A 21970-nucleotide genomic window follows, 5' to 3' on the forward strand; every position below is an offset into this window, starting at 1 on the left:
CCTGGTACAATTTGCTTCAAAAGGGGAAAAAAAATCCTTTCCCATTCCATGAGGCAGTCGGATATTCTCTGGATCAACCGTTACTGTTATTTTAACTTTAAATCCTTATTACCCCGTTATATTCTGTGCTTCTAGAAAAACATCTAGCTTTTTCCTAAAACAATCTATAGTAGTTGCTGAAACTACTTCCTGAGGGAGCAGATTTCACATTTTCACAGAACTTACAGTAAAGAATTCCTTCCTTATGCGGAGCTTAAACTTATTTTCCTCCAGACACAAAGAGTGCCTTCTTGTTCTTTGTAATGATCTCAAAGTGAATAATTGGGAAGAGAGTTCTCTATATGGACCATTTATATATTTATACAGGATGATCATATCCCCCCTTAAACATCTCTTCTCAAGGGAGAATAGATTCAGTTCAGCTAATCTCTCCTCATAGCTGAGCTCCTCCATTCCTTTTATTAATTTAGTTGCCGTTCTCTGCATTCTCTCCAATTCCACAATGTCCTTTATGTGAACTGGTGCCCAAAACTGGACTCCATATTCCAGATGTGGTCTGACCAATGCTTTGTACAGGTGCAGGATTATGTCTCCATCTCTGCAGTCTATTCCTCTTTTAATACAAGAAAGTACTTTGCTAGCTTTAGATATTGCAGTTTGGCATTGCATGCTGGTATTAGGTCTATGATCTACCAGAACCCCCAGATCCTTTTCCATTTCTGACTCCCCCAGATGTATTCCCCCAAGACAGTATGAAGCATGCATGTTGTTGGCCCCCCAAGTGCATAACTTTACATTTATCTATAATTAATGTCACGTGGCCGCCCAATCAAACAGTACATCCAAGTCTGCTTGTAGATTATAGACATCCTGTATGGACTTAATTCCATTACATAGTTTGGAGTCATCTGCAAACACAGAAATGGTGCTTTTAATCCCAAACTCTTTATCATGATGAATAAATTATGATGAAATTTTCCCCTTAAGGATAGTTGGCAGAGCCATGCAAACCATCCTAATCTCCAGCGACAAGTCTGGATCCGGAGTCACTGGTGTATAAATTCAGGTTTGAAAGCCATCAGCATGATGAACAGAAACCATTGTTTTTATGAAGTGGGAATTAGGAGAAAAGAGGTTTAGTGTAGAGGTATTTTGTTTCTTTATGGGAATGAGCATCAGTTTTGCTATTGGTTGGTGAACCATTACAGATTACACAAGGATGACAAGTAAGACACAGGAAACAATGATCAAACGGTTGCTATAATAAATCATTTTTTTATTTTTGTTTTAATAAAGAATTAAAAAAAAGTGTATTAGAAAAACACAAAGACATTTTCAGTACTCTTCCAAGCAAAAAACAAACAAAAAGATCTACACATTGTGTAAATTAGGGACAAATCGGAAGAAAATATACTGAATGCTTTACACAGAAAGTGGGCAATAACAACACACAGTAGGTGATTAAAATCTTCACTGATGACAGGATTTAGCCACACACATATCTCCTGTATTTAATAGCTGTCTATGCTGCCCAAATCTTACCTAGAGAAGATTTTCATTTCTCCAACGCCTTCCATATTATTACTGCCATCTAGGTGTATCAAAATTTAGAAGCATATCAGCAAATACAAATACTAGAACATGAAAGGTGGTGCAGGAATAAAAGTTGGCAACACTGTAAGAATAAAGACTTTTAAACAGCAGGTATATTCAGACTAGAACACTCCTACCTCCCTTCCCCTATTCCTGCATGTGACAGCAGAGATGTAAGGAAATATACAAATATACTGACTATCAGGTAAACTCCTAAACTACATCACGCACTGTAACCGCTGGTATTGAGGTAGTTTTTCTACCTTCACTGAAAACACAGCCTTTTGACTATGCCAATAGAATTTCCAAATAAGCCATCAGGAATGAAATAGTTGTGTGTTTAACAACCCTAATTTTGCAGGGTCCCAATGTTTATTAACCCCACTTTCTGTACTACACTTGTAACCTCTCTTTTACATTTCTTTATTTACAGGGATTGCACCTATCACCTATTTACAGAAATCAACAGTTCCAGGCCCTTCCAGTTGTAAGCAGCTATAGAGATATATTGACAACCTGATTGCTACACTGCACACTGAAAAAAATATAGAAAAAACACTGGGGAAATCCTACAAAAACCAAATAATTTTAACTGTTATATTAGGTACACCAAAGGATCATATTTACAGAAGGCTAGTTTCCCCAATGTACAGTGACTCAGGTCTTCAAGAAACAATTCCACATCTCCTAATATGCACCATCTCTGATATCTGCACAAAGATGGGTAGGTAATTTAACAGTGGGCCCCTCCAATTAGAGGAACCCTAATCAGAAGAGTCCTTACACCAGTTCTGTGCAACTTGGCAAGTTAAAGAGATGCATCTGGGATTGGTCAGTCAATCAACATTTCTGAACGTTACCTAAAAACAAAATAAAAATAAATACATAAATAAAAGGAAGTATTGTAGTTTAATGGCAAACAAACAATGCAGCTTATTTTTACCATTGTTTGTTTAGTTGGTATTAAATTATATACATAACAGACTTATTCAATGTATGCTTTTACCACCAAACATATGAAATAATGGGCAGGATGCCCATTATCCACTGATAACTGAATAAGTAAAGAAAGGTATTACCCAGGTCATAAACAGAAGAGTTCTACCGACTGATGCCAACTCTTTGGTTTGATGCAAAAAGTTTTCCTACACATCAACATACAACACACTTTAAGCAGATCCTGCCACTGCCTTTTATTCACCACATGGAGAATTAAAAGATAATTATAGCATATCTTTTACACCCAAGGGCAGTATCATCTAGGCTTGCATTTAGATCTGCAGTTAGTATAGTGCAGCGAATGTAATCAGCCAGGACATACTCACTGTCATTTGAGACATGAAAGTTCATTAGAAATCACATACTGGCAACATATTAGCAACTGGGACAATGAACAAAATCTTGGCTTGAATTTAACTACTTTGGGCCACTGTATAATCAGGAGGTTTAGCTCAATTTTAGAACATTTCGAAATATAGTAAAAAAAGTCCCTTCAAGCAAACAAACATTTACATTCCAAAAAGCTACAAAAATCAGGGGATCATGTAAATGTTACACAAAGGTCTTACTTACATGGTCTGTGGATTGAAGAGGTGCGAGAGTGGGAAGCACTGAGTAGAGATTGACTGTGTTGCTAAACTCAGTGCTGGGTTAAGAGCTGAAAAAAAAAAAAAAAGTATTAATTTTTAAGATAAAAAAAAAAAAACCCAAAACGAATCCTGATTTTTGTATTTTTTTTCTTTTCAAGGATTTTACCTGAAAAAGCAGGGTTCAGGGCGGTTAGTGGAATAGCTCCATTCAGTTGCAGAGCAGCTTGAGCAGCAAGAGGGATTTGTAGACCTGTACCTAATACAGAAAAGATCATGACTTAAATTCACAAATCAAAGATATATTTAAAAAAAATTGTTAGTTTTTTTTTTACTGACAAATTCATGATAAACTTGCTTCCAATATGTCCTGTTTGAAAAACATGGTGACATGTATGCCAATTTCTCTGAAATCTGTTAAATTTAATTGAAATTGTAATGGTGAAGAGAAAAGCTGAAAGAGATAACCATGGAACAACTGCTATTTTATGCAGAGCACCTAATGGGGGGGGGGGGGGTCTTCTTTTGAAATGTGTCATTGGTAACAGCGCCTGAAATATGGTAAATGTTGGCAGAGAGAGATATTTGTAATAGTGCAAACTTACCTTCTGCCAATTTGGCCATGAGCTGCAATCTTCCAGTTGCCCCTAAATCAACTCCACTGCGTTCAAGATCATCATTATCAAGAAACGAAACATCTGTACTGCCATCCCCGCGATCATTCACATGACCAACTTTCATGGGCCGGCCTGCCAGCTCAAATCCATTTAACTGATCAAGGGCACGCCGAGCACACTCTGCATCTAAAAACTAGAGGAGAACCAAATAAGCATCTAAATTATGTAGGCATGGGTAGCAGCCAACACAAGTGCACACAGTAAAATCTATTTTCTTTACAAAATTCATTTTAGTACATTTGCATTAAAAAAATAAAAAAAAATTGCAAGACACACAAGAGACACTGATGCTGGGTCTACATTTTCTGGAATATACAAGGAGCACACAAAGAAATGGAAAGGGATATCAGGCTGGTGGACCAAAGTCCAAAAAACACACTACAACCCACTCAATTAGTAAAAACAACCATAGCATACAGACAAGGCATTGACTTTAAATATTCTATGTAGCACTAGTAAATAAAGGTGGTTTGCATAAAAAATAGTTTGAAGCTACCATTGTCAGGTCAAATTGTTAACTTTGCAAGACAATTACGATCATCAGACAAACAGCACTTACTGTGATAAATCCATAACCCTTTGACCGCCCTGTATCAGGTTCTCTAAGAAGCTGAATGTTCTCAATCTAAAAAATAAAAAGCAAAGGAAGATAACTAAAAATAGAAATTGCCAAAATAGTATATTGTACAATCAAATTAAAAATGTTGAAATAACCTTTCCAAAAGGTTCAAAGATTCCTCGTAGCATGTCCTCTGTGATATTGAAGTGCAGAGAGCCTACATACAGACGCATTGGGCCAGAGTTTCCTCTTTGCAGATTATTTGCCATAGCAGCCAAACGGTTCTTCTCAGCCTTAAAAATAAAAGTCAAATATATAAAAGCACACTTACAAATAGGTATATTTTTCACAATAATTTTCCTAGTTATACCGAGTTATACTCCTTACAACTCAAAAAAAAATAAAAAAATATCAACCTATATATTGCAGTACAAAACAATTGCGGAGCAAAAAATGTGTCAATGTCCAAAAAAGAAAGAACAGTACAAAGATTTGACTAACACAAACTTTAACAGGCTAAAAGATACCCAGCACAAATTTCTTTCAGAGGAGATGCCATTAAAGAATGTTTTAAAAGAGCTTAAACATTGTAAAGGACACAAAATCTTAACTACTGTCTGTCAATATGTATTATTTAATATTAAACAGGATTTATATAGTGCCAACATATTACGCATCGCTGTACATTAAATAGGGGTTGCAAATGACAAACGAATACAGACAGTGACATTAGAGGAGAGGACCCTGCCCTGAAGAGCTTACAATCTAGGCGGCAGGGGTGTATGTTAGAGACATGACTTATGGTGGGGACATTAGATTGTGAGCCCCCTGAGTGACAGCTTGTGACATGACTATTGACTGTAAAGTGCTGTGTGGGCTCTATATAGATAATAAAGTCAGAAGTAAAGTTATTCTCCATCATACAAGGCACAAAGGAGAGTAGACAAAAACAAATCTTCTAAAAAAATCAAAAAAATCTGTAATAATCAGTCATGTTTATACCTGTGACGCTTGTACGATGATAGGCACACCCAGAAGTCTCTGTCCAGTAAGGCCAATAGCCAAAGGTACAGACTGGATATCTACAAATTCAACATAGGCAATACCCTTTGATCTGCGAGAGTTTCTGTCTGCTATAATTCTCACATCTCGAACCTAAAAGGGTCAAAAACAAAAAATTATCAGATTAGCTGCAGGATTCTGAAAAAACCAAAAACAAAAAAAAAACCAAAAAAAAAAAAAACATCTTTACTAGGTTGAGTCACTTACTTTTCCTACAGCAGAGAAAAAGTCCTCAAGGTCCCGTGGCCGAATGCGAGCAGCCAACTGCATGCAAAATACTGTTCTTGCATCACGTTCTTCTGGGGTTAAGGTAGGTTCTGGTTGCCTGAAAAAAATAGGATTCACACAGATTTAAAATAGGGGGAAATACAGAGCAAATTTTAAAGACCCAGCACTTCATCCAGCTCAAAAAGTCCAAATGGGTTCCCAATATAACTGAGTGTATTATGTGTTCTATTTTTGTTTTCTAATATACATAAAGTGTGCTACACACACAGTATATAAACATATGTACCGCTTTAGGATCACACAATCTTAGGTCTAAGGCCAGTACCTTTTAGGACACATGCCTTATTTGTATCTTCCCAAGTGCCCAACATACAACAAATTCCAGCTTGGCAGGACACTGCACATATCACCACCCCATGGTGGTAGCCCATCTTTTTGAATAAACCTAAGAACAGGTTAGTTCTTCTTAAAAAATGCAAAAACTATTCTATTTTTAACGACTTTCAAAATAAATAAATAATTTATACCTGAGAGGACTCTTTTCCTTGTGTCGAGGGCTGCGACTTCTGCTGCGTGTGTAGCGCCGCCTGTCAAATAGTTTTTATTACGATTAGTAGGTTGTTTTGCCAATAGTACAACTGTACATGAGGACATAAACATTACTCTACACAATGTAAAAATCTACAATAGAGAACAGAAACTGCAGTTTGTATTTATAATATTTTTTACACTGCTAACAGCAACTTTCTTAGTAGGAACCTTGTTTTGTTCACATATAGAAACAGCTTACATTTGGCTCTACTCAAGATTACTAGGTTAAAATATTTTAGTACTACCCTGAACAAACCATGGCATTTTTCAATTACCAAGTTTCAAAATTTACACTAGTCTAGTTTTTAGGAGAGCAAACAGGCATCTGCACCGAGTCCTGTAGTTGTGTACATTTTTAGGGTTTAAAACAAAAATAAAAAACCCTGGATAAAATATTTCTTACCCAGGACTACGGTGCCTAGAACGTTCATCTCGTCGACGATCGCGACTCCTTGAGCTGTATCGCCGACCCCGGCTGCGGCTTCTGTGCCTGCATTCACGGCTTCGGTGTCTCCCCCTGCTGTCCCGTCGTCTATGTCTGTCCCGGCTATGACTGCGGCTAAGGAACAAGGAAATAGCAAAGAGTGGAAAAGTAAGAATTTACATTTGTTTGATCAACCCCCAAAAATATCTTCATTTAAATCAGACTTGGCTTCCAGAAATAAAAAAAAAAAACCCAAACAACTAAACAATTGCCTAGTTGGTGCTTAGTGTTTTTATTATTCTTGGAATCAACCAGTCACAGTTTATCTCAGCATGCTTGTTTCGCGTGTGATTGAAGCTACTGAAACCAAAAGATCAGCTTTACATCCATGTAATTAGCATTATCTATAATGAGGGTAACAATGGCCGCTTGCAGAATCTCTCACTATAGGTCATCAAAGGCTAGGTAGACACGTGGAATAGATATCCATTGAAAATGAACGATTAATGACCGATCAACGATTATTTTGAACAATGGTATTGTGCACAATTCTCTACATGCTAAAATGATACAATCGTTCAAGTATAATCCACCAATAATGTATACACACTAGATATGATAGTTTGAACGATGCAGGAAGTGACATGTACAGGAGAAAGTGTATCACAGAACAATCCACGACCACTGAACGATCGCACACACAATAGCCCAATCAGGTCGTTCGAGACATTCCTTGTTTGTCATTGACCTGTAGTTGTGCACTTTTCTTGATAACGATTATCGTCCGAACGGTCGTTAATTGTTTGTTTCTAATGATATTTATTGCACGTGTGTACGTAGTCCAAGAAAAGTAAGGTATGGTTATCTCTTTCACATCAGGGCAGCAATTGGCTAGTTTCTCTTTGATGCGGCTGATCATATTATGTGACTATTGGAAAGCTTTTTGCAGGCCAAAAATACCCTTTAAGCTCAAAGCATTATTTGTTTAACTGAGTTTTCTGTAAAAAAAAAAAAAAAAGGTAAATTTATGTGCAGGTAACCTTGTTTGGGGCAGAAAAGTTAGCTTGCTCCCATAAGTTACTTTAGAAGTTTTAAATATATTCATAGAATGTGATAAGCTAAAGCCCACCTAAAGTGAGCTATAAACCTACCTTCGGCGTCGATTAAGGCTACGGCTTCGGCTCTTGCTTCTTTTCCTACTTCTACTTCGCCTAAAAATGGAGAATATATGTAGTTACATACTGTGTATAAAAGTATCTTTTATATTGTAATTTGTGGTTAAAGATTTCAAATGTCAAAAGGCATGAGCGCTCACCTGCTGCTGCTACTGGCCTTTCCAGAATGACTGCTGCTTGTCTCTCTTTCTTGTTCGCCATTTGTCTCCTTATTGGTAGTTTCTTCCTGTTCAACCCAACAAAAAATGCCACACCGACAGAAGATGGTCAGGGAGGTCCCAAGACAGAATTATATGGAAGAAAATAGGGCAAGGTAGGGAAATAGCAGAAAGACATAACACAAAAAACCTTATTAACTAGGTATTAACAATAACAATTACAGTTAAAAAAAGGAGTGGGAAATTAAAAGCTCATCCAAAGGATCAAATCTTCAAACTACCTACATCATTTCTTGGGATAAATACATGAACTTACATGAAGGATATACAGAAATCAGCAGAATGAGCCTCTAAATATATACCTTACCTGATACAAAAATTAGTTATTATGGGTTATTTCCCACTGTATCTTGTCTCTCAAACTCCTCGGCCTGGAGCAAACAGAGGGCATATTGCTTTATGATTTTTAGGAATTACACACTGAGAGCAAAGTAACGAAGCATAAATGCGAGCTACAAAACACAAACAATGACTAGCATGTAATACACATCCCCTATTACCCAATATTTCCCTCAATTACGAACTTTAGTAGCCTGCAAAAAGGCAAATCCCATATCTAAACAAAAAAGTACATAAGCCTAGGTGATAATAAATATAATTGTGGTGCCTTCACTATGATGTCAAAAGAGCAACAGTGCTGCTCTCTAATTATGCAAAATACTGCCAGGCAGTAAATAAAGTAGTGGTTATCATGCATGCTCTCACTTCTTCCCAATCAAAAGCTGTGTATCTACATGACAGTAACACTGCATGCACCCCATTATTAATACTTATACTGCACTCCCCGCACAGGGCAAACACAGAATGTATAAACACCACTTGTGTGGTGGAAACTTTCTTACATATCAAGAAAACCTTGGGGAAGTTTTCATTTTTTTTTTTTACAATGTTTTAACAAAACTAAGGCTAATGACCACAATATGATAAACACTGTGTACAGTTATGCATTGGGAGATAGCTGGGTCACTTACTTTTCTCAGCAGTGGTTATATATTCACAAAATATTCAACAATGGCCTCTAAACATCTACGGCTAATGCAGCAATGTCCAAAGTTCTGTGTAAATATCAGAAAGTACAACTTGTACAATATAATCCATGCTCTTTTAATAAAAGTGTACAGGTTTAAATTTGTAGCCCCCTGTAATGCAGAACCACATCTGGCAGAAGGAGCTAAACCCCCATCCCACAAACAGATCTTTGCTTTGGTCCTGCGGTAGTCTTGACGTCAAACACTGTTCAAGGCCCTTCCCCCGGTAGAGAAGAGCAGGGAGGAGGACTAGGTTCTATGAAGAGAAAGGGAGCAGTGCGTTATTGATTAACTGACACGCTTTCTTTAAAACAGGTAACTGGGCGGAAACACCAGTACTGAAAACTTCAAAACCAACCACTAACTAAAAACATTAACACAATTTGTTTTTTTAGGTTTCCCAAGTTATATGCCAAGATGATAGCTGCACGAACATTAAAGAGTGATTTTTGTTTACAAAACTTTCATAGTTTACAGGGAAAAAGTGGTTGAAAGATATCCCACTGAACATTTTACCATCTTACAGGAAAAGCAGTGTTACTATTTGTATTACCATGATATAACAAATAGTGTTAAGTTATGCTTTCTTTTATCCTTCTTTATTATCAAGCTACATAATAAATCATTTGGGCAAATGACATCTAGTTATCTGTTGCCAATTTTGTTTTATGGGAAAGTATTTATATTTGTTGCTCGTGGTAAAGTGCGTTCATTCTTTTTCAACCCCTTCTAATAAACCTAAAAACTATATTAGAAATATAAACTCTTTACCTACAACGGATTTTTTTTTTTTTTTTTTATGTAATTAACTAATATTAAACTGACTGTCACTTTTTTAAACATCCAAATTAAAGGCATTCAAGCAAGGCAAGGAATACATTTCAGAAGTTTCCAGTGTGTGTCCCATGCCCGGCCTCCCTCTGAACAGCTGGTTCTTCCCCCAAATTTTGTCACTAGGACACAGTGATGACACAGGGTCAGGGGAAGGAACAACACTGAAGAGAGACATTAGGAGGGGTACATTTTACCCTTTACCTTAAACCATGCTTTTCATTTAGAAATGTAAAAAAGTGAGAGGTGGAACATAGATCAGCAATAAAGATGCAGCAGTACTGGTGTCTGCATGGATAAAATGCCTATAAAACCTAGATATGTATAGGAGCTCATTAATGTGATAAGCTTTTGTGTGTTTATGTGTGTACATTCCGTACACTGAACAATTCCACAAACAATTCCTCATCAACCAAGTTCTACAGCTACAGAAAGAGGAACTATCATGTTTGTATACACCTGTAAAAAAAGATCTTTGTTTCTCCCCTTCTGGCTAGGAGGGCAGTTGGGGGGGGGGTTGGAGGTCTCTTGAGAATGAGACTTCTTTGTGCCAAAACAAAGAGGCAACTGTTTAAGACTGGCCTTAATCTTATCTAATAATAAGTTATAACACTAGTTCTGCTATTAATCCTGGAAAAAAATAAATTAGAAATATTAGGGAATGTTACTTTCAGACTTACCTCCTTCTCTTGGTTTTTATAAGGAGCCTCAAGCATTGCTTCAATCACAATATCAAAGTCATCTGATGCCATGTCTGCTATCCAGCTACTTTATAATCTAAACAAAGCAGAGAGAAAGCAAATCACCACAGTGGTAACAAATCTCAATACTGATATCTGTCTTCTTGTCGTCTGACCTCTAACAGCTTTAATACGCTCTGACAAGCAAGAAGTAAAGTCCAAACTTCTGACCTGCAACCTAGTTCCTGGTCACTAAGCTGCAGGATAAGCAGGTCAGACAGGTGGCCAACAAACACTTGAGCGCTCACTTCCAATAAATGTATCCATGCACTGGGTTAACATTGATTTTTAATGTTACTACAAATTCTCCTTACCAGGACATCACCATGAGTTGTTGTTAAATGCACAGGATGCACAACATTTCGGTGTGATAAATGTGCTCCTCAATGCAGGAGATGGGAACAGCATCTAACCTCCTCCTGACCTGCTTCCCATAGGTTTTGTATCTCACAGATGTAATGTAATAATCACTTAAGACAAAGAAAAACCTTTAGATGCACCCCTTAGGTGGTCAGACAGCCTTCATATTTCACCAAGCACTGGACGTTCCTCGCATACTTAGTGTTCAGACCTAAAGCATATCTAAATTCAGAATTTTCACCTTACATAAAAGGGTTGTCCACCCTTTTATGTAAGGTAAAAATTCTGTAGTTCTGTAGTTGTAATTCTGCAGCCTTTTATTAAAAAAAAAAAAAAAAAAAAAAAAAAAAAGGGTGCAGCACCACTCCCTAATTCTCACAATCGAGGATAAATAAGAGTGCAAAGCCTCCCGGTTTACCTATGTCAGGCATCCCAGAAGGCTCTTGGGTGCTCCTTTTGTGCATTCCTGAGCATCTCGGGCATACGCAGAAGGAGCCTTTTTGTGGGGAAAAAAAATATGCTGTTCTCATGCATGCGCAGTGAGATAGGCAAATTTTTTTTCATCCTCCGTCAACCGATCTCGCACCTGGGTCGGGTGAAGTAGGATGATGAACTCGGAAGAAGAGACGAAGATGGCGGTGTCCCGAGTGCCGGCTCAGGACGATGCGGGACCAGATGCAGGACACCAGCAAAGGTATCAGACTGACCTGCGGGATTTTTTTTTTTTTGATACTTTTTGGTTTAGTTTCTCTTTAAGTGTGAAAAAAAGTTACATACCTCGATACATATGATAAAATCACATATTAGAATAAACGGTGATACAGCAATACAAGAAGGTAAATGCCTTGGCCTGGCCTCAGTATAGGGCACTGCAGACGTGGCACTAAATTGGCCCTCGGGGTAAATGGTACGATGTGTGTAGAGTCACTTCAAAATGCAAATGTGACAACAAAAAAAAAAGGTAAAAAGTTTGGGGGCACTTGGCTTTTCTTTCTCAAAGTCTGTCACCTTGAAAAAGACGGCCCCTGTTCCCCTGAAACATCTTTTAAACCTGTCTCTGGTTGGAATAGTTTTTTTTTCCCATCTTGAAATGCTGGTTTATTAAATTCTATGCTGTGTGCGGTATCATTGATTGCCAGACAACACAACCCATATGTTGCAGCATGGACTATGAATATGTAGAATTCGATTGTCATCAGTGTCCCCGCTGCAGAGTCGCCCTCTTCATACACCCCAATGATCACCATCACTGGTACTTAAAGCTAAAATGTGGTTGTCACCGGGACAGGAATGAAGAGGAATTCCTACACTGGGGACAGCTTTATAGGCACATTACAACTACTGGGCTATGACACAAGGCTTATCTGTAAATATAAACATATGCGAAAGAAAAAAGTGAGCGGCTCAGTAATAATGACCTTTCACAATACACACTGCAACATTGTTCTCACAGCAAATACATCACAATCCAACCCCAGAACGCATGTGGAATATATTGCAGATGGCTGTCAGTGTTCATTTTATAAGGTTTAGAGCGCAGTACACAAAACACTGCTTGCTGATCCTGCCAGAAGAGCGCCATCCTTGTCACTTCCTGTGAGATGAACTATTATATGGATCTGTAAACTTCTCATCTCCTTACATACTTATAATAGGGATGGAAGGGGGCAGACATGTTTGAGGATCAGCCCGAGGGGAACAGTGATCATAGCAACCAGGGACAGGAAGTGTGTGATATGGAGGATTATCAGGTCAAAATAGGAAAAATGCCCAGAAATAAGCAAAGCATGGGCACAACTACTATAGCTATATATACAGGGGCACCCAGGCAAGGCCAGCACACAGGGGCAGCCTGCCCAGCACACAAGTGTCCTCACCCGGACTTATTATCCTGCACGCTTTATAACCTATGCAGGAAAGCCATGGCTGTGCCTCAACATCAGTGAATGCAAAGTACGAGGCAGAGCCAGGACGTCCCACGTAATGCTCAGAACTATACGCTGTCCTTTATGACAGGACAAAATGGTTTGACACTCCCGGCTGCATATTCGTGTCACTTCCGCGTTTATATTTCTAACTCGTCTCGGCCCTTTGATAGTCCTTGTACACCGATACCGACACTGCCTACTCACGGTACCTACCCGCTCCAGCGAATTAAAATCCTCCGTACACTACGCAGGAAAATGGCGACCAAATCTTATATTTCCAGAATCTTCCAATGACGGAACTAGGGAAATTAGCCAATAGTCTTCGGCTGACGTCACAGAATGAGGCGGGACAAAATTACATGACCTATAAAGACAAAAAGGAAGTAAGAGTTTACAAATGAGAAAGGAGGTGTGTAACGAAGGCGGGACTTAGGTACCCATACAGGAGCCTGAGAATTTGTGATTGGGTTAAAGCTGGATGACGTATACCAGGATGTGGGTATTGGTTGGCCAGTAGCAATTCAGCATCTGTGGTAGTGGTAACCCTGAACTTGTATATTTGCCCTCTAGTGCCTGGGGATCCCTCACTGTCTCCAGGAGTCAGTTCATGAATGCAGTAGTGGGAATCATCCTGACATTGTGGGATAACCAGTAACAAAAAAATTACACAAAGCCCACACATTCATTAAAAACATTAAAGCTTCCTTTTTTTTACATATATTTTTGCCTTATAATTATAAATCTTTTCAGGGAATGAGTAAGTAAAACTTTTATAAACACTCATGTAAAATCACAGTAAAATGCATTATATAGTATTTTAGTGTTTTAAAGACAAGATTTATAACGCTTGTAAAAGTGCATAAAAACGTTTATAAACGTGGTAGGAACGCTTACATGCGTTTTTAAAACAGTCCGTGTAGACCAAGCTATAAATGTGAAGGATGACAAAGTTCTACACCAGGTAGTGGTGTTTGGGTCTGGCGACTGGTCACTGAGGCCGGAGCACGGTCACATCGGGGAGGACAAATGCCCCCTTGGACTGGCTCAGTGATCTTTGTACAGCACTATGGTATATGTCAGAGATATATAACTGTATAATAGTGTGTGACTGTGGGGGGAAATTAGTGTCAGCTCCTCTGTACAGAGATCGATAGGACTGGCTCAGTGTTCTGTACAGCACCATGCTATATGTCAGAGCTACATAAATGTATATTAGTGTGTGACTGTGGGGGGACATTAGAGTGTCAGCTCCGCTGTACAGAGATTGATGGGTCTACTAGCTCAGTGTTTCATTGTATAGCACTATGGGATATGTCAGAGCTATATAAATCTATCTATCCATATATAAAATTGGATGTATGTGTGTAATCAAAAACGCATGGAGACATTTTAACCAAACTTGCTATACATATGACTGAGACTCATGTGAGTGAGAAACCTATAGGCTAATAATGAATAGCTTTAGTAAGAACATCATTAAGTGCTCATTTTACCTGATGACAGTATTGTAATTACAAGCTTAATTCAGTAGTTTGGGTTAAGAAAGTATCATTTTAGGGGTATATACTATACATTTATATACTGTAGTACTGTAGTGTCTTTCAGACCTATTACCTAAAAAAAAGTTTCTATAAAGATGTCCAGGAAAAAAAATACATGAACTGCCATTTGTTACCTCCAAAAAATGCTAGCTGAGGTTGCCACTGTGAATCATTTTGACTTGTTGATCAATCTGGAGCAAATCAGCAGATTGGGATCCACTTGGATTTTGTAATCTGCATGTTAGTCCTGAATCTTGTAATGATATAGAATTGAAACCAGAGACAGCCAGCCAATTCTTATTCTGTGAGTCAGTAAAAGTGGTCTCCATTTCCCTCAATATAGTTTTGAATTCAGTGGATAAGCATGAAGGGCGGCATGGTTTGTTTTACCAGATCAGCACAGCCTGTCAATTAAGCACTCATTGAGCACTAGTTGTTTGATAGACCAACAAATCTCAGGTATGAAACATTAATGAAAGATATTCACTGTCTCAAGACTTTAAAGGGACTTCCATACAAGGAATATGTGTAGTGTAAGTCAACTCCTCTCTCTGTTGTTGGTAATCTAAGGATCCTCTTTGCTTACCTTTTGGAGTACAGTACACAGATTCACAAACCCTCCCACTGTCAGCCCTTTTAATTTCTTATATACGCAATGTACAAATAGGTCAGCATACATCAATGGAGCTCCATTGGCAGTAGATGCAAGCTTGTAGGGGAAGTTTGAATCTTGTACATAGAACAGGATACAATATATAAAGAATGATTCTGGATGTGCAGCAGAAAAACCATTTAGACAGACACATTTCCCTATAATTTGAGCCTGCAATTCTTCATTATATTTTGATTATGTTCAATCACAAAAAACACACCTACGAAAAATAGTCACAATGCTGGGGTACTAGAGTATATTCACCATTTTGTTTGTAAACTTGAACACATTGGATGTAATGTTAAAAAAAAAAAAAAAAAAGCCAGTCTTATAAAAGGCATCAGCAGCAACATTTCAACAAATAAGCCCATTATATATGAGAACTTAATTATAAGGCTAATTTATCAGCAAATGTTTATTACGTGTTGCAAAAGCACAGCTTATTCATTCAGGATAGCTAACCCAAAATCATACATGAAGCATTTTGGTCAGGTGGAGGAGCATTCAGAAACAGCTGGGGACATTGAGCCTGGTAGCTGGACCCACAATGCAAATCCATGCCAAAGCTTTTTGTATCTAGTCGCCACTCAGGCACCAACAGATTAGTATACAACAGACCAATTGTTGAAGGGATGTTTAGGGCAGATCTGACACACACAGACACACACACTGGAAATGGAAGGTGGGTACTGACAGCATGCAAGATACACATATATCCAACCATAAAGTAATTGTTAAACATGACCATCTGTGAATGCAAGTTTTAGAGGACATTTTATTGCAGATGGAACAACAGTGCAGGAGTAGGGCTGCAGGACTCTGACACACCTGGAGGCGTTATGCTACCACATAGAAGATCTCTGGAAAAAAGAGTTTCTATTGCACCTAATGTGATTCTCAGGCAGAACTAGACTGGAGCTTGCCATAACATTTTCAGCATTTCCAACGTGGTTTGTAACACTGACTCGGGTAGAGTGCAAAATATATATTTATAGCATTGGTGTTACCAAGTATACCAGAAATGGAAAATTCATTTATGACTAAAGATACTACAGATCATTTTCTTTTTTAATTTTTTTTTCTATTATCATGTAATAAAAAAACTGTTAAGAGTAAACCATTTATACTGTACTGCTGTATTGTCTAATTTTCACCATTATCTGGAGTAAGCTGTTTGAAACACAGCACATCTCTGTCCATGACATGCTCAGCATCCAACTACTTGCAGCAATAAATAGGATCAACTAAAGTCTTGGCAGACGGCTTCTTACAGTCCAATGGTGTATGAACGGCCAGTTGGATTGTGGATAGCAGAACAGACAGGAGAGGTCACTGCCCACTCATACCAGACCTTTTTTCCATTGTTACACCTCCAGAATCGTACACACACTGTGTCACCCTCCTGAAGAGGAATGGGTTGCTGTATGACAGAACACAATATTAGTATTCAGGTGGCAAATCACAAACTCAGCATGGGAATATAGGACATTAGAATTTAATATATAAAGCAACCTATGTTTCTGTAATCGGATAGATTACAATTTACATCAATTTTAAAGGAGTGCACATACTGATAACATTTCTTTTTTGATAGAAATTATTGCAAAAAGGGTAGTAGAAGTTTCAGAGCACATTTGGGTGATCTTTAAAAGCAAACCACAGATCTGATGAAAGGTGCATGAACAGACATCCACTTTAAGCCAGATCACATCCAGCCATTGTCTGAGGCCTATGGGCATCTTTGTAGTAAATATTTTCCTTATACTTTCCTCATACATTCAAATGATAATGCTATATATAAAAGGCTACAGCCTAAATGATTTTAATACACAGAATTAAGAAACTTTATATACTTTCCCCTTGGAACAGCACCTAAAAGTTAAACCTTCTGTGAACAATCTGCTCAGTGTTTGCAGTTTCTACATTCCCTTTTCTTAAAATTATTTAAAAAAATATTCCACTGGCTTCCCATTGCAGATGGCCCTAGAAATTTTTGATTACAGTAAAGACATTTGACTGTACATGGTTTTGAGAGAAGAATGAATCAGAAATCCTTAACACACACACACACAAGTTAATAAAAATGAAAAAGCCTGCAGGATACCGGATCAACATAGGAAGTAGAATTTCAGAATAATCTTTTTACATTACCTATATTGTCACAACTTACCTTGATTGGAAATAGAATGGGAAACCATGAAAACATTCCTGGGGAATGTGTCTCTGGGCAGATACCTGCACAGGATAGACAATATGGCAAATGTAAGAAAGCTATGATAAAGACCACTATGTCTGAAAAACAAATTTGTATGTAGTCATAATTTAAAAACTGTAAATACTAACTCAGGGTAACATCTTTGTAGAGCACAGTCTCGAAATACCCTGCAAACCCATGCAGGACTGTATTTAGCTTTATAGGGTATTTAAGGCAGCAGTAACGGTTATTATCGATCACGGGATCTGAAAAATAAAAAAAACAGATAGGATGTGACAGGATTTATATACAGATTTATGCCCCAAAAACTCACAAAGACATATTCAAGCATTGAAGGTTTGCTCTCATTTGTCTATTTAGTTTGCAAGAACCAGTCAGCTTCGAGAGCCACTACTTATAAAACCAAAAGTTCAGCCTTTTGCCAAGTGGCCAAATCTATTTCTCTTGGAAGTTTTGGACAGAGTGTGCAAGAGGTAAAAATATTCAGTTACTTTTTTCTGTCTGTCCTCTTATACAAAACTTTCACAAAAAAAAAAAAACAAAGAGGTGTACATCAAGCAAACAACAAATAAATGCGCACCTAACATGAAAGACATATGTGAGCTGCCATGACATGCTTCTTGAAATGCTTACTAGTTGTCCGGATTTAAAATACTTTGAGGACACTGAATAGGAACAAGCATGAAATGAGAGTCAAAAAAATTTTCATTTGCCTACTTTTATCCTTTCTATCCTTCCCAAAACCATAAGTATGACAGGTAAACAACTAGCAAATGCAGAAATCGAAGTCAGTAGTGGAATGTCTTAGCCATTCTCTTTTGGATGTAATACCATTCCCTGTAATTTTATTTTTAAGCAGGCATTAAAGATTACCTGTAGTGGGGACTGCAAATAATCCTCATATCCTTTGGCAAACATCTCATAAGCATTAGGAGGAGGTCTGTTTTGACTTAAATACTCTAGATACTGTAAATATGAACAAAAATCTTTTTCTGAATGATGATGTGAACCTGAAATCACAAACTGCACCTCCAGCTGTGAAGAAAAGAAGAATAAAGGATCAGTATAAAAAAAGAAGACAACATGGTCATGCTCTCCCAATAGCATACACAGTTTTACCTTAAATAATCTAAAGATAAGACGCTGATGTACTTTGGACAGAACAGGAAATCCTTTCTTGTTGGTAAGAAAAATGCTGGTAGGAAGAATGGCTGCCTTGATGGGTTCTCCCAACCACCGGTCAATAATGCTGCCACTTGGAAGGTCAGCACCCACTTCAATAGCTAGGATTGATAAAGATTCATATGCATTCTTAGGGCAGGGTTTAAACTAAAATGTATGTACAGCTAATGTAGGCAATGAAAGGGAACCTGTTAGGAAATATCTAGCACCATTACTGCTAACCAGTTAAGAAGGTGTCATCAACCTAAAAAAAAAACATGCAGGCAGTGAAATAAAAACTTGCATGCTTGCTCCAAGTTAATGTCTTCATAGCAAAGTAAACATGACCACCTCAAAACCCCAAGGAAATTGCCTATATTCCTAACCTGACAGGTTCCCATTTTGGACAATGCAAAGTTCAGAACAAAATGCACCCACCCGCCTGTTATCTTACCTAAAGCAATTCTTTTGTTGTAATCACAAAGGGTCCGGAAACTATGCCACCTAGGAGATAACAAATGAAAGTTTATAAGCACCAATCACCTAGTATGTTTTGTAATTTGCTAATTATTATTATTAACATCTTACCAAACCCAACTTCGTTCTTCCACTTCATTATCTTCCTCTTCAGACTGAGACACCGGTTCATTCTCTATGAGGTCATCTCGTAGGTCGTTTGGTGCTACTAATGGTACCCGCATCCAGAACTATAAAACAGACAAAACAATGATGCTCTTGGCTATTGGCAAAAAGCCATATGTATACTGCATACTGTATAAAGTGACAGAATAGCCTTACCATTGTGGAATGATGACCAACATGAATGTGATTTGTCAGCAGTCGAGCCAAGTTACAGTTTTCTTCATTTGCAAGAGGTATGAGAAATGCAGGAAGCCCTAGGTATGCAGAAAAATTTAACTCCTGTAGCAAAGCCTGTAACAAAACAAAGAAGCTTTTAGGTGTCATTCAGTTTCATAAATGCTTGAGAAAAGTGACACTGCCACCTCTCATATGTAATAATTTGGAGATTAATGTCATGAATTCTCTTTTTGACTAAAAAAGATGGATTAAACACATACTACATAACTATACATGGTGTTTTGGTATGTTCCTACAGCTTCTGAGGTTTTGCGGATTTCTGGTATCTCCGAGTCCACCTTTATCCATTCCGACAGCTTCCCCACAATAAGCGTGTTCCAATCTATAGTGAAAATATTATACATTTATGTTTTTTTTTTATTTTACTGCATTGCAACATGAGAAGTATCCCAATTCCTGATGTTGCTCTATGGCAGCAACAGCAACCTAAATATTTACTTTAAAAGTCATGGTAAATGGATCAATTGATGATTTTATCGGACTACCTTAAACAGTTCAAGTGATGACCATAACAAACTTAACTTTACTGACTTCTGGCACATAACTCTCAGATGCTGTTGCAGCAAACAGAATACTGAATACAATCGGAATGTTTACAATAATACATTTCTTAATTTTTCCCATTTGCAGCTCAGTGTACAATCTGAAGAAAAAATATTAGCATGTAGAAAAAGCTTTTTTAATATAAGATAGGTATACACGAGGATCAATTCAATTTCTTCCCACCCGGCTTAAAAAAATTTCTGGGTTGAGCACTGTAGGGCGTATATGGAATCACAGAATACAGGGTGTAAGCATTCAACACAGTCTGAAATCTGTTGGATACAGAAGATTCTTTTAATAAAATTCCCCTAATTCCACAGATGTGGGAGGGGTAATCAGTGAGTATATATATTCTATGTACCCAACCCTAGCCTCTACATTGCCCCCTAGGGGAACAAACCTGCCATAGAACTTAGCACTTCTAGTGGGTCAGACCCTGAATGCTCAGCTAACCCCAACACTCCAAACACCACCAAACCCTGGTAAGCTGACAACATTCCAAACCTTCTGGAACCGCAAAAACAATAAAACATTGATATGAGCAGCAAGCTTGGGTACTGTAGGATGATTTCAGAATTTGGAACAGCAGAACAATGAAATAAATAGGGTGATACTATTCCACATACAGGAAATGGCTTTTATATTTATATACAGTCTGAAGAAGCAATGGCTGTAGTTTCCGATGGAGGAGGGTGACATAGTAAAACAGCTTCTGCTTGTCCTCCCCTCTACATGGAGCTGAGCACTGCTCTGTGTATAGCAGTCATTCATCTTACTGTCACTGGACAGGAATCGGCTGGCAGTATGGAGCTTATAATCTAGAACACACAAACACCTTCCTTTAGCTGCTTCCCAATCCTTACAGCCACCCTGACCACATTCAGTCCATTGAATTCCCTAATGGTGTCAGCACTGGAGAAACCTGCATTGTGTCCTGGAACCAGCACATCAGATCTCAGCCTCCATCAGAATCCCTGGTCACAAGGGTGACAACACAGAGGAACAATTGTGAAACAGGTGCTGTGTTGTCACCCCATACAGGGTTCATGGAAGGTGTTTCAGGGTGAGTCACTGCAGATTTTATATATAATGTTAAGTGTTGAGAATGTTTCTATGGATGAGTGATTGCTTTACATTTATAGATGATGGGTAGCAGATCAGATGTGTGAATATGGGGAATGTGTCTGCACAATGCCAGGATTTTATTAGGAATATTCGCCTGGTGCCCCCTAATACAGACCACGTGCCAATCCCCACATTCATCATGTCACATTCACTCAGGGCAGCCTATTCAGGACTGGTGAATGTTATACATAAGATATCATTACTCCGGTACACGGCACCGGGAAATGTCCATGCGGGTCACATCAGTGCTAAGGGAGCACGGGACACCGCCACACCACATGTCTCGGATACACATTACCGCTTCTCCCAGGTACAGGCCGGCAGTACACCGGAGCAGAACCTCACCCTTGTTTAGCTACAGCTCCCAATGTGTCTGCCACGTCCGGGACACAGCACAGGTCCCGTCCACTGGACACCCGGCCTCCCCCACTGCCAGTCGCCGCCATCTTCACCGAAGGCTCAGTCCACGCGCGCTGCATTGACCACCCCCCTTCCCCATGACACTTGGAATCATCAACCAATAGGAACTGAAAATAGGCGTTCGAGGAAAACTCCAATCAGGTCAGGCGGCTCTGCTGCTGGTCGATGGTGCCGTGAGGCACTAACCAATTAGAATAAAGTAAAGTAAATAGGAGGCGTTGCAATTTTGGAAATCGGTTCTTATAAAGCTTCGGATCACGCCTTTTAAGCAACCATAGCAACATGTATATAAACCAATCAGAACCTAGAAAGACTTTCTTTAGTGGATATGACGCCCTAAGCCTCTTCGTCACTGGGCCAGTGGCGCAATGGATAACGCGTCTGACTACGGATCAGAAGATTCTAGGTTCGACTCCTGGCTGGCTCGAAATGAC

The 21970-nt window shown here is 38.5% G+C and overlaps 2 protein-coding genes, 1 long non-coding RNA gene and 1 other non-coding gene across 5 annotated transcripts; 1 reads left to right on the forward strand and 3 right to left on the reverse strand.

Annotated features, from left to right (window-relative positions):
• Positions 1 to 1259: 1259 nt before the first annotated feature.
• RBM23 (RNA binding motif protein 23) lies at positions 1260 to 13323 on the reverse strand. 2 transcript variants are annotated; one of them, XM_072415118.1, is made up of 14 exons: positions 13214 to 13323; positions 10653 to 10749; positions 8036 to 8121; positions 7872 to 7931; positions 6700 to 6855; positions 6233 to 6292; positions 5685 to 5802; positions 5418 to 5570; positions 4571 to 4708; positions 4416 to 4481; positions 3785 to 3989; positions 3349 to 3438; positions 3166 to 3250; positions 1260 to 2453 (listed from the first exon to the last, which is right to left on the reverse strand). In XM_072415118.1, exons 2-14 carry the CDS (start codon positions 10722 to 10724, stop codon positions 2450 to 2452), a joined length of 1293 nt encoding a protein of 430 aa, XP_072271219.1. In that variant the 5' UTR covers positions 10725 to 10749; positions 13214 to 13323; the 3' UTR covers positions 1260 to 2449. The 2 variants fall into 2 exon arrangements, with proteins under 2 accessions (XP_072271219.1, XP_072271220.1); XM_072415119.1 differs by lacking the exon at positions 1260 to 2453 and having other exon boundaries at positions 3162 to 3250.
• On the reverse strand, positions 8420 to 9225 carry LOC140333436 (uncharacterized). Its single transcript, XR_011921354.1, has 2 exons — positions 9085 to 9225; positions 8420 to 8484 (listed from the first exon to the last, which is right to left on the reverse strand). It is a non-coding gene; the product is annotated as an uncharacterized lncRNA (long non-coding RNA).
• A 2621-nt stretch (positions 13324 to 15944) lies between the features above and the next one.
• Positions 15945 to 21599, reverse strand: PRMT5 (protein arginine methyltransferase 5). The gene is made up of 11 exons (XM_072413843.1): positions 21462 to 21599; positions 20392 to 20498; positions 19685 to 19770; positions 19368 to 19502; positions 19158 to 19276; positions 19024 to 19073; positions 18528 to 18691; positions 18218 to 18443; positions 17537 to 17665; positions 17364 to 17428; positions 15945 to 16613 (listed from the first exon to the last, which is right to left on the reverse strand). The coding sequence occupies exons 1-11, from the start codon at positions 21593 to 21595 to the stop codon at positions 16461 to 16463; spliced, it is 1368 nt and encodes a 455-aa protein (XP_072269944.1). The 5' UTR covers positions 21596 to 21599; the 3' UTR covers positions 15945 to 16460.
• A 291-nt stretch (positions 21600 to 21890) lies between these two features.
• On the forward strand, positions 21891 to 21963 carry TRNAR-ACG (transfer RNA arginine (anticodon ACG)). The gene has a single exon. It is a non-coding gene; the product is annotated as a tRNA-Arg (tRNA).
• The last annotated feature ends 7 nt before the right edge of the window (positions 21964 to 21970 follow it).

Source organism: Pyxicephalus adspersus, chromosome 6 (assembly GCF_032062135.1).
Source record: "Pyxicephalus adspersus chromosome 6, UCB_Pads_2.0, whole genome shotgun sequence".
In the NCBI taxonomy this organism is placed as follows: domain Eukaryota; kingdom Metazoa; phylum Chordata; class Amphibia; order Anura; family Pyxicephalidae; genus Pyxicephalus; species Pyxicephalus adspersus.

Bases quoted from the DNA above. Each gene is read 5' to 3' on its own strand.
- RBM23 (XM_072415118.1), bottom strand. From the start codon at position 10,724: ATGGCATCAGATGACTTTGATATTGTGATTGAAGCAATGCTTGAGGCT. The intron at 6,293-6,699 runs GTAAGAAATATT...ACTATTTGACAG, and splicing joins TCTAGGCACCGTAGTCCTGG to GCGGCGCTACACACGCAGCA. The intron at 3,251-3,348 runs GTAAAATCCTTG...TTTTTTTTTCAG, and splicing joins CCTGAACCCTGCTTTTTCAG to CTCTTAACCCAGCACTGAGT.
- PRMT5 (XM_072413843.1), bottom strand. From the start codon at position 21,595: ATGCAGCGCGCGTGGACTGAGCCTTCGGTGAAGATGGCGGCGACTGGC. The intron at 20,499-21,461 runs GTGAGGTTCTGC...TTGCGGTTCCAG, and splicing joins GGAGCTGTAGCTAAACAAGG to AAGGTTTGGAATGTTGTCAG. The intron at 19,277-19,367 runs GTAAGGCTATTC...TCTGTTTTATAG, and splicing joins TTGGTCATCATTCCACAATG to TTCTGGATGCGGGTACCATT.